This window comes from Pecten maximus, chromosome 2 (assembly GCF_902652985.1).
Source record: "Pecten maximus chromosome 2, xPecMax1.1, whole genome shotgun sequence".
In the NCBI taxonomy this organism is placed as follows: Eukaryota; Metazoa; Mollusca; class Bivalvia; order Pectinida; family Pectinidae; genus Pecten; species Pecten maximus.
This window is the reverse complement of record NC_047016.1, coordinates 12,890,090-12,906,556: the sequence shown is the minus strand read 5'-3', so window position 1 is coordinate 12,906,556 and position 16,467 is coordinate 12,890,090. Positions and strand designations below refer to the sequence as shown.

The 16,467-nt window shown below is 38.3% G+C and overlaps 1 protein-coding gene across 3 annotated transcripts in view; it reads left to right on the top strand.

Annotated features, from left to right (window-relative positions):
* The window catches only part of LOC117318006 (protein crumbs-like), a 105,167-nt gene that overhangs the window by 27,459 nt on the left and 61,241 nt on the right, over nt 1–16,467 (top strand). For 2 of the 3 annotated variants that reach the window (XR_004530290.1, XM_033872979.1), the window contains exons 3-5: nt 13,884–14,012; nt 15,083–15,190; nt 15,442–15,555. Coding sequence is in view for 2 of the 3 variants with exons in the window: in XM_033872979.1 (XP_033728870.1) it covers nt 13,884–14,012; nt 15,083–15,190; nt 15,442–15,555 (351 nt within the window). In the remaining variant the exon portion in view is untranslated. Of the gene's footprint in view, nt 1–1,118; nt 3,127–13,883; nt 14,013–15,082; nt 15,191–15,441; nt 15,556–16,467 lie in introns of those variants that run through there. The other variant, XM_033872991.1, reaches the window with a different exon arrangement.

Sequence of the window (16,467 nt, the reverse complement as noted above, 5' to 3'; positions counted from 1 at the left end):
TGACATTTTCTGTTGCCTGCAACCTAAAAATTGATTTGGATTTTTTTTTTAGATAATTACATAAATCTGTTATGGGTGTGTCACTGCATGAGCTTTAATTGCAACCATTGTATTCATGCTCCTGTTAATTTTTCTCATTTTGGGAATTTCTTATTTGATTATTTCACATATGATTTATATAAAAGCATTCAGCAGCATCCACTGGCATACAGAGTTGTAGAGTGCTCTTTGTTTGTTCAATCTATAAAAGTTTGATAAAAGTAAATATGCCACATAATCTTGTTTAAAATCTATCTGTGATTTCATAGGCGTGACCACTGTCACAGATGTTGCATGTCACCAGATATGGTAGTGATGATAATCAAATAGTATCTTGATTATTCTTTGTCAATATTTTAAATTAATACCAAGAGGTCTTCAAATGGGATATTTGGGTGTAGATATGGTAGGCATTTTATATTGAAATAATCTTTTTAATAAATTGTACTGTAAAAATAATTCTTATTTTTCCATTACAATTGTCTATGATCTTGAGTGTAGTTATTTATTTAATTGTGATGAACTGTATTATACAGTTCTTATTTACCAGAAGAATACAATTTATGTGTATTATATCTGTACCAAATGGTGATGTTGGTAGGTTGTGATTTAATTACCTAACTTGATTGGTTAGCTGTCCATCTTACCTGGCCTTGACGAGTAGGCATGGCACCTTTACAGGTAAGATATAGCTGTCAGTGTTGTGAATCCACCTACCTGTCCTCAGCTACACTAAACTGCCCCAGGGGCACCTCAATTATTCTGGGGCTCCAAATGGGGTAACCAGAAAAACGCACATTGTATTATCTGTCTATCATTGCAAATCATATATATATATATTATAATATTTAAAAATCATTTAAAACTTGTCATTTATATTTTTGCAAATGATATTCATTGCGTTGTATCTATTTATACCTAAATTAAAGTTATTGTACTTCAGTTGTGGCCACCTTTAGGGCCCCAGTGGACACTTATTTCATTATTATAGACAAACAATAGATAGGCCTAAAGACAGATATTTATATACATACCAGTGGAAAAAAGCATTGTTTGGCATGCAGGATAGAAGCTGGACATGTGTTGGGGACTAGGTGGTAGGAGACGTGTGGTATTAGATAGTATTGTGGAGATACTACGTCCCTCATTGTGAATCACAAAACAGCTAATCTATAGTACCTGTTATCTGAGGGGATTAATTACCTGACAGGAAGGGTGTATGTACCTAGCTGGACCCTGATGTTTACAGAACAACCTCATTACAGGTCAGCTGGTTTGTCTCAGACTGGTGGCCACCAAACTTTTTATCAAGAAACAGGAACATTCCAGTCATACATGGTGTTGTATTTCGTCTCCAAGAAAACGAAAGAAGCACACTGTTGACTAATATATCTCAAGCTGAGATCACCACAAGGGGACCAGAATTCATCCGACATTCAATAACATGTAATACCTGTGAATCACTGCAGATTGCTTTCCGTGTTGCACCTGAACATATCAAACTTGGAAGTCATTAGATCAGGATTAGATCTGTGATTTTTTATTGCTAGTAAACAATTTCATGTTGACAATGTATAAATGTCAATATATATAGCAAGTGACGTAACCTAAAACATTGGGAAAGTGTTATTGATTTCTTTAATAGTTGTACCTGAAGTACAGAATGTTTTACTTATCCACGACAGAATCAAAGCTTTTACCTGGGAAATACTTGTGTGTATACCTGTGACTGGTGTGGAAAACAAACCTGTATACAATATTAATTAACTGGTTGAAGAGTAATATAGGATGCCTTATATGAGATCCAACTTCTATGAAAATGTATATGGGATTTAATCGGCTGCAATCTGTTGCAGGAAATTTAAAATATTGAAGGTCATCTGTCTTAGTTGAGGTGTAGTGTTACATACTGGGGTGCTCTCTGAACTGTGAAATTGGAGCTTTAATCGACTGTTGGTGTAACGTCTACATATTTTTGAAATACTACCTGTACTGGAGACCAGGTTGGATTTATTTGAACCTTTACCCTGTTTTATTTGTGACTGACCATCATCATCAGACAATCAACTGACCACACTGTCCAGTTAGAGAGTTTTCACGTCTACAGACTGTGGTATTATACTGTACACTTTGGGTAGTACTGTAGTGTACACACGTGTGGTACTTGTGAATTATTAATTATCATATTTACCTGTGACAGAAACACACCAGTGTTCCAGTAACTGTTTGGTTTACTGCATATTTCACCTAAGACATAACCTATTTCAACACAGACAGGAGTCTATACCTATGGACTGTGGACAAATTACTGACTACAGCTCTCACATAATTTTCTCACTCTACCTGGGGATTTTAAATTTGAAAAGGATTGTAGCTCTCCTGTGAAGAAAGGTAGATTTTATAATGAGGAGACAAACCCATTTTTGCATGACTTGTTGAACTTCAGAATGTCCCAAAGATGAGTCAACTAGAACTGAACATACCTGGATTATCACCTGGCTAGATTTGTTAATTTTTAATAATTGTCATTTTACCCCGTGATTTAGATCTACCATTGTGTTTATAACAGTGTACAGGTGTTTGGTTTGTACTTGTGATTTTCAACAAGGATTTAAAATAGACGTTGTGACTGATCCAGAGCTTTACCAGTGAAAGTAACAGGTACCATCAGTGAAAACTAGTATTGGAACAGGTAAATGTGTGATAACTGTGAAGTCTCCGGCCATTTATCACAACACTAATGGTTATGTGGTACTTACCTGAATATCTAGGTGTGTAATCCAATCAATTATATAAACACACACCATACACTGTGCAGTTATCCTATATGTTGGTGTTCTAAATGAGCTGTTGCATGTTGGCATATTCCCAGTAACTGATCAGCATATCAACATTCTAGGCCTGTGACAAATATCATGGTGATATATTTATTTTGTGACAATTTTTGTGATTCTGTGGATATGTGTGATTGAAGGAAGTTTATTTTGAGGACAAATACCATTGTAAGCAGTGAATCAACAACCTTCCCAATGTTCAAATTTCTGCTTATCATCCTCCTTGTTCCCATTGGATTATGTTCTGGCCAAGGTTAGTATTTTGCATTTTGATGTTTACCTCACCCCTGACATTACCCCTCCACCTCCCCCAACCCTGACATTACCCCTCCACCTCCCCCAACCCTGACATTACCCCTCCACCTCCCCCAACCCTGACATTACCCCTCCACCTCCCCCAACCCTGACATTACCCCTCCACCTACCCCAACCCTGACATTACCCCTCCACCTACCCCAACCCTGACATTACCCCTCCACCTCCCCCAACCCTGACATTATACCCTCCGCCTCCCCAACCCTGACATTACCCCTCCACCTCCCCCAACCCTGACATTACCCCTCCACCTCCCCCAACCCTGACATTACCCCTCCACCTCCCCAACCCTGACATTACCCCTCCACCTCCCCCAACCCTGACATTACCCCTCCACCTCCCCAACCCTGACATTACCCCTCGCCTCCCCCAACCCTGACATTACCCCTCCACCTCCCCCAACCCTGACATTACCCCTCCACCTCCCCAACCCTGACATTACCCCTCCACCTCCCCAACCCTGACATTACCCCTCCACCCTACCCCCCAACCCTGACATTACCCCTCCACCTCCCCAACCCTGACATTACCCCTCCACCTCCCCAACCCTGACATTACCCCTCCACCTCCCCAACCCTGACATTGACATTACCCCTCCACCTCCCCAACCCTTACATTACCCCTCCACCTCCCCCAACCCTGACATTACCCCTCCACCTCCCCAACCCTGACATTACCCCTCCACCTCCCCCAACCCTGACATTACCCCTCCACCTCCCCAAACCCTGACATTACCCCTCCACCTCCCCCAACCCTTACATTACCCCTCCACCTCCTCCAACCCTGACATTACCCCTCCACCTCCCCCAACCCTGACATTACCCCTCCACCTCCCCCAACCCTGACATTACCCCTCCACCTCCCCTAGGTGAGGGTAAAGGGTAGCTGGCCTGATCAACAATACAATCATGAGGGGGCAAGTAAGGAAAGTATGAATACTTTTATGTGAGAAATATATATATATATATAATAGCTAGGTAAAAAAGAGATTGGTTATAATAATCTTAATATCTTTAAAGTTGTGCTTATTAAAAAAATAAAATGAAAATAAGATGAGTATACAATCCATGAAGCTCATTAATAAGCAATAAAATTAGGTAATTTATACATATATTAATTGCTCCACACTAAATGCCATAGAGATGATTCATTATAATGTTAAATTCTGTTGAACCTATCCTATACAACACGTGGACATCACACATACCTTGTAGCTCCGTATAGATTGTCTAATTGTCAACAGGAAAATATGTATAAAAATATTGACAACTCCTTCGTTGCCGGTCTACTTAGGAATTAAATATTGCATAACAAGACAGATAATTTTATAAAACTTTTTATCTGCAATTAATTCTCTTTCTGCAATTAATCTGCATGTATGCTGTATTCAACCAATAAGACTTAATTAGGTTATTTAGCAAATTGTGATTGGTATACATGTAGCTGATTTAAAAAGAGTCCATCTTGTTATAACATTCATTTATCTCAAATAAAATAGTAAATTTTGGTGAACTATGTTTGGATGCAAGAAAAATAATAGAAGGTATATATATATATATGGAATGTGACATTTATGAGAGGAAAGTAATGAGACCAACTTTTTATGATATAATGGAAATCATTTTGATCAGGAGGCAGTGAGAAATCACCTAACAATATTAACTATGGTTTGTCATCCTTGCTGAATAAGTTAATATATATCGGTATACACAAATGTATAAATGTTAGCCGATGATCAATCTGAGAAGTGAATTTATACCAAAATGTAAATTCATGTAGTATATCCTATTAAACTGAGAAGTGGTAACTATAAGAATTGTGGATTATAAAAGCATGCAGAAATTTGGCTATTGTGATTTATTTCACTTTTTAGCCCACCATCATCAGATGGTGGGCTATTCAAATCGCCCTGCGTCCGTGGTCCGTCGTCCGTCCGTCCCTCCGTCCGTCCGTCCGTCCCTCCGTCCGTCCGTCCGTAAACAATTCTTGTTATCGCTAATCCTCAGAAAGTACTGAAGGGATCTTTCCCAAATTTCATATGTGGGTTCCCCTTGGTGCCTAGTTATGCATATTGCATTTTTAGACCAATCGGAAAACAACATGGCCGACAGGCAGCCATCTTGGATTTTGGCAATTGAAGTTTGTTATCGCTATTTCTGAGAAAGTACTGAAGGGATCTTTCTCAAATTTCATATGTAGGCTCCCCTTGGTGCCTTGTTATGCATATTGCATTTTGAGACCAATTGGAAAACAACATGGCCGACAGGCAGCCATCTTGGATTTTGATAATTGAAGTTTGTTATTGCTATTTCTGAGAAAGTACTGAAGGGATCTTTCTCAAATTTCATATGTAGGTTCCCTTTGGTGCTTAGTTATGCATATTTTATTTTGAGACCAATCGGAAAACAACATGGCCGACAGGCAGCCATCTTGGATTTTGATAATTGAAGTTTGTTATCGCTATTTCTGAGAAAGTACTGAAGGGATCTTTCTCAAATTTCATATGTAGGCTTCCCTTGGTGCTTAGTTATGCATATTGCATTTTGAGACCAATCGGAAAACAACATGGCCGACAGGCAGCCATCTTGGATTTTGATAATTGAAGTTTGTTATCACTATTTCTGAGAAAGTACTGAAGGGATCTTTCTCAAATTTCATATGTAGGTTCCCTTTGGTGCTTAGTTATGCATATTGCATTTTGAGACCAATCGGAAAACAACATGGCCGACAGGCAGCCATCTTGGATTTTGACAATTGAAGTTTGTTATCGCTATTTCTGAGAAAGTACTGAAGGGATCTTTCTCAAATTTCATATGTAGATTCCCCTTGGTGCCTAGTTATGCATATTGCATTTTGAGACCAATCGGAAAACAACATGGCCGACAGGCAGCCATCTTGGATTTTGACAATTGAAGTTTGTTATCGCTATTTCTCAGAAACTTATGAAGGGATCTTTCTCAAATTTCATATAAAGGTTCCTCTTGGTGCCTAGTTATGCATATTGCGTTTTGAGACCAATTGGAAAACAACATGGCCGACAGGCAGCCATCTTGGATTTTGACAATTGAAGTTTGTTATCTCTATTTGTCAGAAAGTACTGAAGGGATCTTTCTGAAATTTCATATGTAGGTTCCCCTCTGTGCCTAGTTATGCATATTGCATTTTGAGACTATTCGGAAAACAACATGGCCGACAGGCAGTCATCTTGGATTTTGACAATTGAAGTTTGTTATCGCTATTTCTCAGAAAGTACTGAAGGGATCTTTCTCAAATTTCATATGTAGGTTTCCCTCAGTGCGTAGTTATGCATATTGCATTTTGAGACCAATCGAAAAACAACATGGCCGACAGGCAGCCATCTTGGATTTTGACAATTGAAGATTGTTATCGCTATTTATCAGAAATTGCTGAAAGGATCTTTCTGAATTTCATTTGTAGGTTGCCCTCTGTGTCTAGTTATACATATTGGATTTTGAGACCAGTCAGAAAACAACCTGGCTGACAGGCAGCCATCTTGTATTTTGAAAATTGAAGTTTGTTATCGCTATTGTACAGAAGGTACTGAAGGGATTTTTCTCAAATTTCATATGTAGGTTCCCCTTGGTCCCTGGTATTGCATTTTGGGACCAATCGGAAAACAACATGGCCGACAGACAGCCATTATCGCTAAATCTTAAATTTTATATATAGGTTCCCCTTGTTTGAAAAGTACTAGATCTAGAGGGCTGTTTCTGAATTTACACAAATTAGTAAGACTTAGAAGAAGGGAAAAGTAGAGAAAAGATCAATCTGACATGGAACCTATAAAGATCATTCAATGGTGGGCGCCAAGATCCCTCTGGGATCTCTTGTTAATGTATACATGTAAAAACAACCAGGTGAGTGATGCAGGCCCTCTGGACCTTAGTGTCCTGTCTCACATTGCTGTTTGCCCTGTAAAACAACTCCACTCAAGCTCCTTTATAATCGTCAGCTGTCATTTCTTACTGTGTTATAATTCCTAATTCCCATGACTGAAAACTGAGAACATAAATATCACTCATTATTCAACCATTTAACAATGGCTATATGATGTGTGGGGGCTGCAAAGGCTTGGTGGGTTAGAACATCGGTCACGTAACTTCAGGTAAGATTTGAGCATCTGTCACATAACTTCAGGTAAGATTTGAGCATCGGCCATGTAACTTCAGGTAAGATTTGAGCATCGGCCCAAATCTATGGCAGTTTGTGTTTCTTGGGAAGCTGAGAAATTGCCTGGTCTGTGCTGATCTGATTGTCTCTTGGCAAGGTACTTTACCCTACTTGCCCTTGATGGCATGTGACAGGTGACTCCAGTTTATTGTTCAGTGAGGTAGCCACCAGCCTCTACAAGGAGACCAAGCTGTCTCTCAAAATAACCCTGGCTGGTCCTGGGGTGATAAACCAATAGAGCGGTCATCATTACAATATTATAAGAAGCATAAGTAGTGATTGTTTCTGGTGTATCATCTTGGTTTAAATAATGTTGGGATTTTTTGTGTGTGCAGTAGGGGGAATAGTTTGTAGTTGGAGGGGTGGTTGGATGGCTGTATTACCCAGCATGCCTTTCACCTTGGCTTCCATCTGGGCCAAAGCGATAAATATAAGTTGGTATAACTTGTTTTAATTTTTGTTGTTAAATGAATAAAGTTTACATTTTAGGATGGGATATTTGAATTGTGTAGGAAGGCGAGAGGGGTGGGGGTATTCGAATGACGGGTGATGATAGTAGGTGGGGGGTTATGATGGGAGGGGGGTGTATGCATGGTCATGAAAATACGGAGTAAATAATGGAAATGTGGCGATTGTTTACTTAGTACTGAAAACATTGGTAATCTCTGTAGTTGTGAATTATATAGACATACAAGAGGAAACCATTAGATCTGTTACAGGAAGAGTAGACCAGAAGAAAGATGATCTGTGTATAAAGGTATTATTTGACCTTTGCCAACATTTCACCTTGACAATGATACAGGAAGGTGAACACTATTAACGAGACAGTAGCCGTGATATACCTGGGGTACACTATCCCTCAGGATACTAACTGGAGCATTGGGAAATAGAGATGTATCTGAGTATAAAGTAATTGGTTGTATATGGTTTCTGTAGACCCATTAATCTTCAATCCTTTATACCTGCGGCCTGACTATTAACATTACACAGTAATCAGTAACAGAACAAAACACTATTAATGATGTATGTATTTCATTTACACCAAGTTTGATCTCCATGTGTAGCTTTGTCAGTATAGGAAACCAGAGCGGAGCAGATATTGTTTGTTACTGGTATATTCTTATTTGGTACCCTGGCTAAACGTAGGATATCATTTTTACAGAATTTGGTCACCCGGCTACATAAACGTAGGATCTCATTATTACAGAATTTGGTCTTCCAGTTAAATCATTGGAACTTATTAAATAATTAAGTCACATAGGACCTTATTACAGAATTTGGTCACATAGATCAACATAGGACCTTATTACAGAATTTGGTCACATAGATCAACATAGGACCTTATTACAGAATTTGGTCACATAGATCAACATAGGACCTTATTACAGAATTTGGTCACATAGATCAACATAGGACCTTATTACAGAATTTGGTCACATAGATCAACATAGGACCTTATTACAGAATTTGGTCACATAGATCAACATAGTATCAAATTACAGAATTTGGTCACCTAGCTGAACATTAGGTCGACCTTATTACAGAATTTGGTCGCTAGCTAGCTCAATCTAGGACCTTAGAATTATTACAGAATTTGGTCACCAGTGAGGTTCAACATGGGACCGTATTACAGAATTTGGTACATTGGTCCTGGCATAAAAGGTTTATTCTCAGGTGAAACATAATTAAAACATATACATAAAAATATATATCATTAGTGTGTCAACATATACATTATAATGTCATCCTTCACCAGCGGAGTGTATAATGTGCTGGGGAGAGAGTGCTAATAGGTCAAAAGAAAAATTGAAAGAGTGAATGACAGGAAAAAGAGTGAATGACAGAAGGGAAAGTATGAACGGCAGAGGAGAAAGTGTGAATGACAGAGGAGAAAGAGAGAAGGACAGAGAAGGCAAGAAGGACAGGAGAAAGTGAAAGACAGAGGAGAAAGAGAGAAGGACAGAGAAGGCAAGAAGGACAGGAGAAAGTGTGAATGACAGAGGAGAAAGTGTGAATGACAGAGGAGAAGTGTGAACGACAGAGGATAAAGAGAGAAGGACAAAGGATAAAGAGAAAAGGACGGAGAAGGAGAGAAGGACAGGAGAAAGTGTGAACGACAGAGGAGAAAGTGTGAATGACAGAGGAGAAAGAGAGAAGGACAAAGGATAAAGAGAAAAGGACAGAAGGAGAGAAGGACAGGAGAAAGTGTGAACGACAGAGGAGAAAGAGAGAAGGACAAAGGATAAAGAGAAAAGGACAGAGAAGGAGAGAAGGACAGAGGAGAAAGTGTTAACAACAGAGGAGAAAGTGTGAATGACAGAGGAGATAGAGAGAAGGACAAATGAGAAAGTGTTAACGACAGAGGATAAAGAGAGAAGGACAGAGGAGAAAAGGACAGAGGAGAAAGAGAGGACAGAGAAGGAGAGAAGGACAGGATAAAGAGAAAAAGACAGAATGAGAGAAGGACAGAGGATAAAGAGAAAAAGACACAGACGGAGAAAAGGACATAGGAGAAAGTTTGGTTTATTTTGTTTAACGTCCTATTAACAGCTAAGGTCATTTAAGGACAGCCTGCCGTGCGTGCGACATGCATGTGTGTGGCGAGTGTGTATGTGTGTTTTGGGAGGCTGCGGTATGTTCGTGTTAAGTCTCCTTGTGATAGGAGGAGAAAGAGAGAAGGAGAGAAGGACAGAGGAGAAAGAAAAAAAAGACAGAGGAGAAAGAGAAACGGAAAGAGGAGAAAGTGAATGACAGAGGAGAAAGTGTGAACGACAGAGGAGAAAGAGTGAAGGACAAAGGAGAAAGTGAATGGCATAAGCTATCATAAGCTGACTGTGCTGGTAACAAACCTGATTTTGATTATTAGGATAGCCATTGACCTGTAATGATGGGTGATATTTTCTCACATTTCTTCTTGTCCAGAACAATTTATCAGGTTATTTATGATATCAATTAATACTCTAATAAACTATATGTCGATTACAACATATTCTATGTTGCATTTGGAAATAAATTGAATTGAATTAGTAGGAAGCCACATATCCCAGCTCTGTGGTGTGGCCAGTGCATGCATATTGGCCTATATTATATATAGAACTAATAGGAAGGAGGAATGAAAAATACCCTGTCTATGTCGGCTAGTAAGAAGACCATAATATGCTCTCTCCTTTTACCGAACCAACATTTTAATTTCTTGGTAAAAAGTTTGAGGAAAGTAGTGATCATATATCATGATGTTTATTATAAATCATTTAATGTTGTATGTTTATACACAGCAATAGTTTAACAGTTGAACAGCATTAACATAGCATGATACAGACATTATGTAAATGAGGTGGGTGTGGCCAGTTTATCTGTCTGCTATAGCAGACCTTTTGAAACAAAAAAATGACATGGATTATAATTGCTATCACATCTCGATTCCTGACCACATCCTATGTTAATTGGCTGGTGAGAACTTATAAATATTCATATGGTCATTTACATATGACTATGTAGAGTAAAATGCCTGGTGGGATTAACCAAGAGAAAATGCAAGAGTACACAAGATGCAAGAAATTCTATTTTACATCAGATATATGGTAACAGTGAACATAAGCTAAAAAGACCTTGTACTTCGATTAGAGTTTTGAGACGTGTTTAATGAGTTTCACAGTATAGTTTTACTATCCCTTACTATGATTCAGAGAGGAGATGTAAGGGATTAGGCTCATTGTTTATGTACAAAACCAAAGTAGGAACAACATTGTTACTCTACTGACTTCTGGATCTGGTTGTCCTGAAACTTCATACAACTCAAATTCAAATTCTTAATTTATTTATCTTGAGCATATAATATCATCTCATCAGTATAGCCATTTAAATACAAAGTATAAATTCAAGTTTAGATTCATGTGAAGTATTATATGAAGTATAATAACAGAATCATTGAGTATGAGTATTCACAATACTTGAACTGAAAGGCTTTTACCCTCGTTTATAATCAAACAACAGACAGTGGTATTGAACAATAGTATGAAACAATGGTATGAAACAATGGTAAATTTGCATGATATTAAAATTGATGAAGATTATTTAATTCTTCAGTATTTCAGAAGTGAATACACGTAATATGATTTATTTATAGACAGCAGGATTCCTACAGTATTATGTCTGAATGTATTTAGTTCTTAACAAGATGAAAAGGGACATATTACATATTAATATATATTTAGTATGAAGTCTCTAAGTCTGTGACTCTTACGTATACATAATGGACAAATATTATGTTACAAGGTATTGTCCTATGTCTTCCGGCTTCTATTATCAGGTTGTGTGAAAAGAGATGCATTTTACAATTGCCTTTTTACTTGACAGAACCATCATCTTTTGTACAAGAACACATTTTAACCACCATGAGTCAAAATTGAGATCACTGTTAAATATAATTACTATAAATAGATTTTTGAAGTCTTCACTCCACCTAGTTCATTAATTATCCAAATATCCTGAAACTTTGTACACTTTTTCATAGCCATCATCTCTTGTACAAGTTTTTGTACACATATATTTCAACCAAAATTGAGGTCATGTACTGTATACCTAGCTATAAATTTATTGAGAATTAAGTGATTATATTAGTGAGGAGACTCAGATCATCTATGATGCCATATTTGTAATATCCTTTTAAACTCAAACTTTGTTTCACAGTTTCTTCAAAAAGAACTGATGATCTTTATGATGTAATGATTAATTATCCTGATTATATATGAAACATGTTTTAAATCCTGGTTACATACTCATGGCCTATTGGAATCTGAGGTCCAGAACCCCAAAGGGCCCCCATAGGGTTAGGCTGGCTGATTTTGTGTTGTTAAGTTTGAAGAGGATTCCTGAATAATTTTTGCTAAAGGTTTAGCAGGTTAAGGTGCTTTCAGGCGTTTAGATCTTAACTCCGCTTCATACTTATAAGATAACAATTGAGGTTAATCTGAAGTATTGTTTGTTGTGTATGAGAATACCGTGATTAGATGACTGTGATCGGAGGTGTAGGCCTGACTTGCAGTGCTTATGGATAGGTAGCAACATCCTCATATTCATCATCATAAACATTCTCACGGGACAGTCAGTGGTCACATCTGAGTGAACACAGTGTCACACCTGAGTGAACAGGTACACTCTTACTCGTAAAACAATAAGGAGTTGGGATCGATGTCTGATGTGCCCGTGTAAGCTTGCTCAAGCTTGGAAAGGCATTTGTCAGTTTCACTTACACAAGCATATCGGAGATAAAATTTCACGGATACCATGTGACCCAATGAGATTTAATTAGTTTGTTTGGATTTAAAACTAGTAATCATCACACAATCAAATTGACACACAGTCACTTTTTTAATCACAAGCTCTAAAGATGAGGTTTAGCTCCTAAACAACGGAGATTCATCTTCTCATGAGTTCCTCCACTGCAGATTTTTTTTGTCCAAGTCTCATTTATTCATGCATCATAAAACGTAATATAAATACAAAAATAAAATTTATTTTGCACGGGGGAAAGTACCAAAAATTGATGCCATACTAAAGTAGAATAAGTACATCAAGTTTCTAAGTAGCCAACAGTTTCTGTAAACATCTTATAGTAAAATATTAATTACCCTGTTGTACATTAATACAACTTTAAATAATATTGCGTATTGCAAAATTCGCTGTTTTGACAATTGAGGCAATTTTTAGTTAATAAAACTATACTCCATGCACCTTATGGGCATATTAAAGTCTGCATGTTGGTGTTTTCTCATGCTGTAGTTGAAAATGATTAACATTAGATGAAACCAAATTGTTTGAAGTATACTATCATAATGTTGTAAACATTATATTTATGCTGATGTTAGGGACGTTATAATCAGTGGCCGCCACATACAGTGGAAGCTCTGTATTAGACTAAGATAATTTGTATACTGTGGTAAATATAATAATCCCAGAAAATGAGAACATAATTAATCATCCAATATTTATGATACCTTGGTAATTTAAACATTTATGTTTAGTGTTAGAGTAACTGATCCATTATAGACGACCCTAATCTGTCTCCTGATAAAATGATTGTTCATTAGGTACTCTATATTTAACTCAATTGTTCATTAGATACTCTATATATAACTCAATTGTTCTATATATATCTCGATTGTTCATTAGATACTCTATACATAACTCGATTGTTCTATATATATCTCGATTGTTCATTAGATACTCTATACATAACACGATTGTTCTATATATATCTCGATTGTTCATTAGATACTCTACATAACTCGATTGTTCTATATATATCTCGATTGTTCATTAGATACTCTATACATAACTCGATTGGCTCTTTTTGGTGTAGTCTTTCTCACCCTTCTCTACTAAAATCTTGTGATTTTCTCAATTTATATAAAAAGATATGACAAATGAGTAACCAGTTTGATATTTACTTTTGCTGTTGTGAGAGACCACCAGTTATACATGCCTGGTATGTTGTACTTTCAGTTGGGGAGGATGGGAACCAATGTGCCTCAGTGCCATGTAAGAATGGAGGTACCTGTGAGGACGGCTTCCAGAACTATACCTGTCAATGTCCTCACCTGTTTAATGGCACCAACTGTGAGGTCAACCTCAGTAAGTTATCTCCCCTGTATCATAGCAACCTCAGTAATTTATCTCCCCTGTATCATAGCAACCTCAGGAAGTTATCTCCCCTGTATCATAGCAACATCAGTAAGTTTTCTCCCCTGTATCATAGCAACCTCAGGAAGTTATCTCCCCTGTATCATAGCAACCTCAGGAAGTTATCTCCCCTGTATCATAGCAACATCAGTAAGTTATCACCCCTGTATCATAGCAACCTCAGGAAGTTATCTCCCCTGTATCATAGCAACCTCAGGAAGTTATCTCCCCTGTATCATAGCAACATCAGTAAGTTATCTCCCCTGTATCATAGCAACCTCAGTAAGTTATCTGCCCTGTATCACAGCAATCTTAGTAAGTTATCTCCCCTGAATCAGTATCCACAATATGTTATCCCCCCTGAATCAGTATCCTCAATATGTTATCTCCCCTGAATTAGTATCCTCAATATGTTATCTCCCCTGAATCAGTATCCACAATTTGTTATCTCCCCTGAATCAGTATCCACAATTTGTTATCTCCCCTGAATCAGTATCCTCAATATGTTATCCCCCCTGAATCAGTATCCTCAATATGTTATCTCCGCTGAATCAGTATCCACAATATGTTATCTCTCTGAATCGGTATCCTCAATATGTTATCTCCTCTGAATCAGTATCCTCAATATGTTATCTCCTCTGAATCAGTATCCTCAATATGTTATCTCTCTGAATCAGTATCCTCAATATGTTATCTCTCTGAATCAGTATCCTCAATATGTTATCTCCTCTGAATCAGTATCCTCAATATGTTATCTCCTCTGAATCCGTATCCTCAATATGTTATCTCCCTTGAATCAGTATCCTCAATATGTTATCTCTCTGAATCAGTATCCTCAATATGTTATCTCCCCTGAATCAGTATCCTCAATATGTTATCTCCTCTGAATCAGTATCCTCAATAAGAACATGTCTGTCCTTTGTTGTGGCAGCCCTATTAAGCCCTGTTTTCCTGACATGCTATATGAGTAAACCTGCTGTGTGGTTTAGGAGTACAGGAGTATTTTGTTTCTACCTTTACAGGTGTATACGGTTGTGATGTTAGCCCATGTCTCAATGGAGGATCCTGTAACCCTGTGACACCCTCGGTATCCACGAGTAACCGTATCTATGTGTGTAACTGTGCTCCAGGTATGTGTGACTATATGCATCATTTACACAGACTATAAATGACTACTTTCTTTTCACAGCTATGTATATTAACCAATGATTGGAAACAGCTTTAGTTAAATTTCATTGCATGTTCATGTCAAAATTGTGGTTGAGTAAGTTTTGTACTTCATGTAGTAATCGAGTTGTAACACAGAATATGTAATATTCCTACAGAAAACTATATCTGTGGAGAGGTGACTAATGAATTGTTCTTTGTGTTGTTTTGTCAGGCTTTACAGATGTGAATTGTCAGGTGAACATCAATGAGTGTGACGTGGATACCTGTCAACATGGTGGTCAATGTGTGGATGGGATCAACTCTTTTTCCTGCACCTGTACCTCGTGTAAGTATGGGGAAGTGTAGCTCTGACACCTGTACCTCACATAAGTGTTGGGAAGTGTAACTCCGACACCTGTACATCATATAAGTGTGGGGAAGTGTAGCTCCCACACCTGTACTTCATGTAAGTGTGGGGAAGTGTAGCTCCTACACCTGTACCCCACATAAGTGTGGGGAAGTGTAGCTCCTATACCTGTACCTCACATAAGTGTGGGGAAGTGTAGCTCCTACACCTGTACCCCACATAAGTGTGGGGAAGTGTAGCTCCTATACCTGTACCTCACATTAGTGTGGGGAAGTGTAGCTCCTATACCTGTACCTCACATTAGTGTGGGGAAGTGTAGCTCCTATACCTGTACCTCACATTAGTGTGGGGAAGTGTAGCTCCTATACCTGTACCTCACATTAGTGTGGGGAAGTGTAGCTCCTATACCTGTACCTCACATTAGTGTGGGGAAGTGTAGCTCCTATACCTGTACCTCACATTAGTGTGGGGAAGTGTAGCTCCTACACCTGTACATCATATAAGTGTGGGGAAGTGTAGCTCCTACACCTGTACTTCATATAAGTGTGGGGAAGTGTAGCTCCTATACCTGTACCTCACATTAGTGTGGGGAAGTGTAGCTCCTACACCTGTACTTCATGTAAGTATGGGGAAGTGTAGCTCCTACACCTGAACGTCACATAAGTGTGGGGAAGTGTAGCTCCTACACCTGTACCTCATATAAGTGTGGGGAAGTGTAGCTCCTACACCTGTACCTCACATAAGTGTGGGGAAGTGTAGCTCCTACACCTGTACTTCATGTAAGTATGGGGAAGTGTAGCTCCTACACCTGAACGTCACATAAGTGTGGGGAAGTGTAGCTCCTACACCTGTACTTCACATAAGTGTGAGGCAGTGTAGCTCCCACACCTG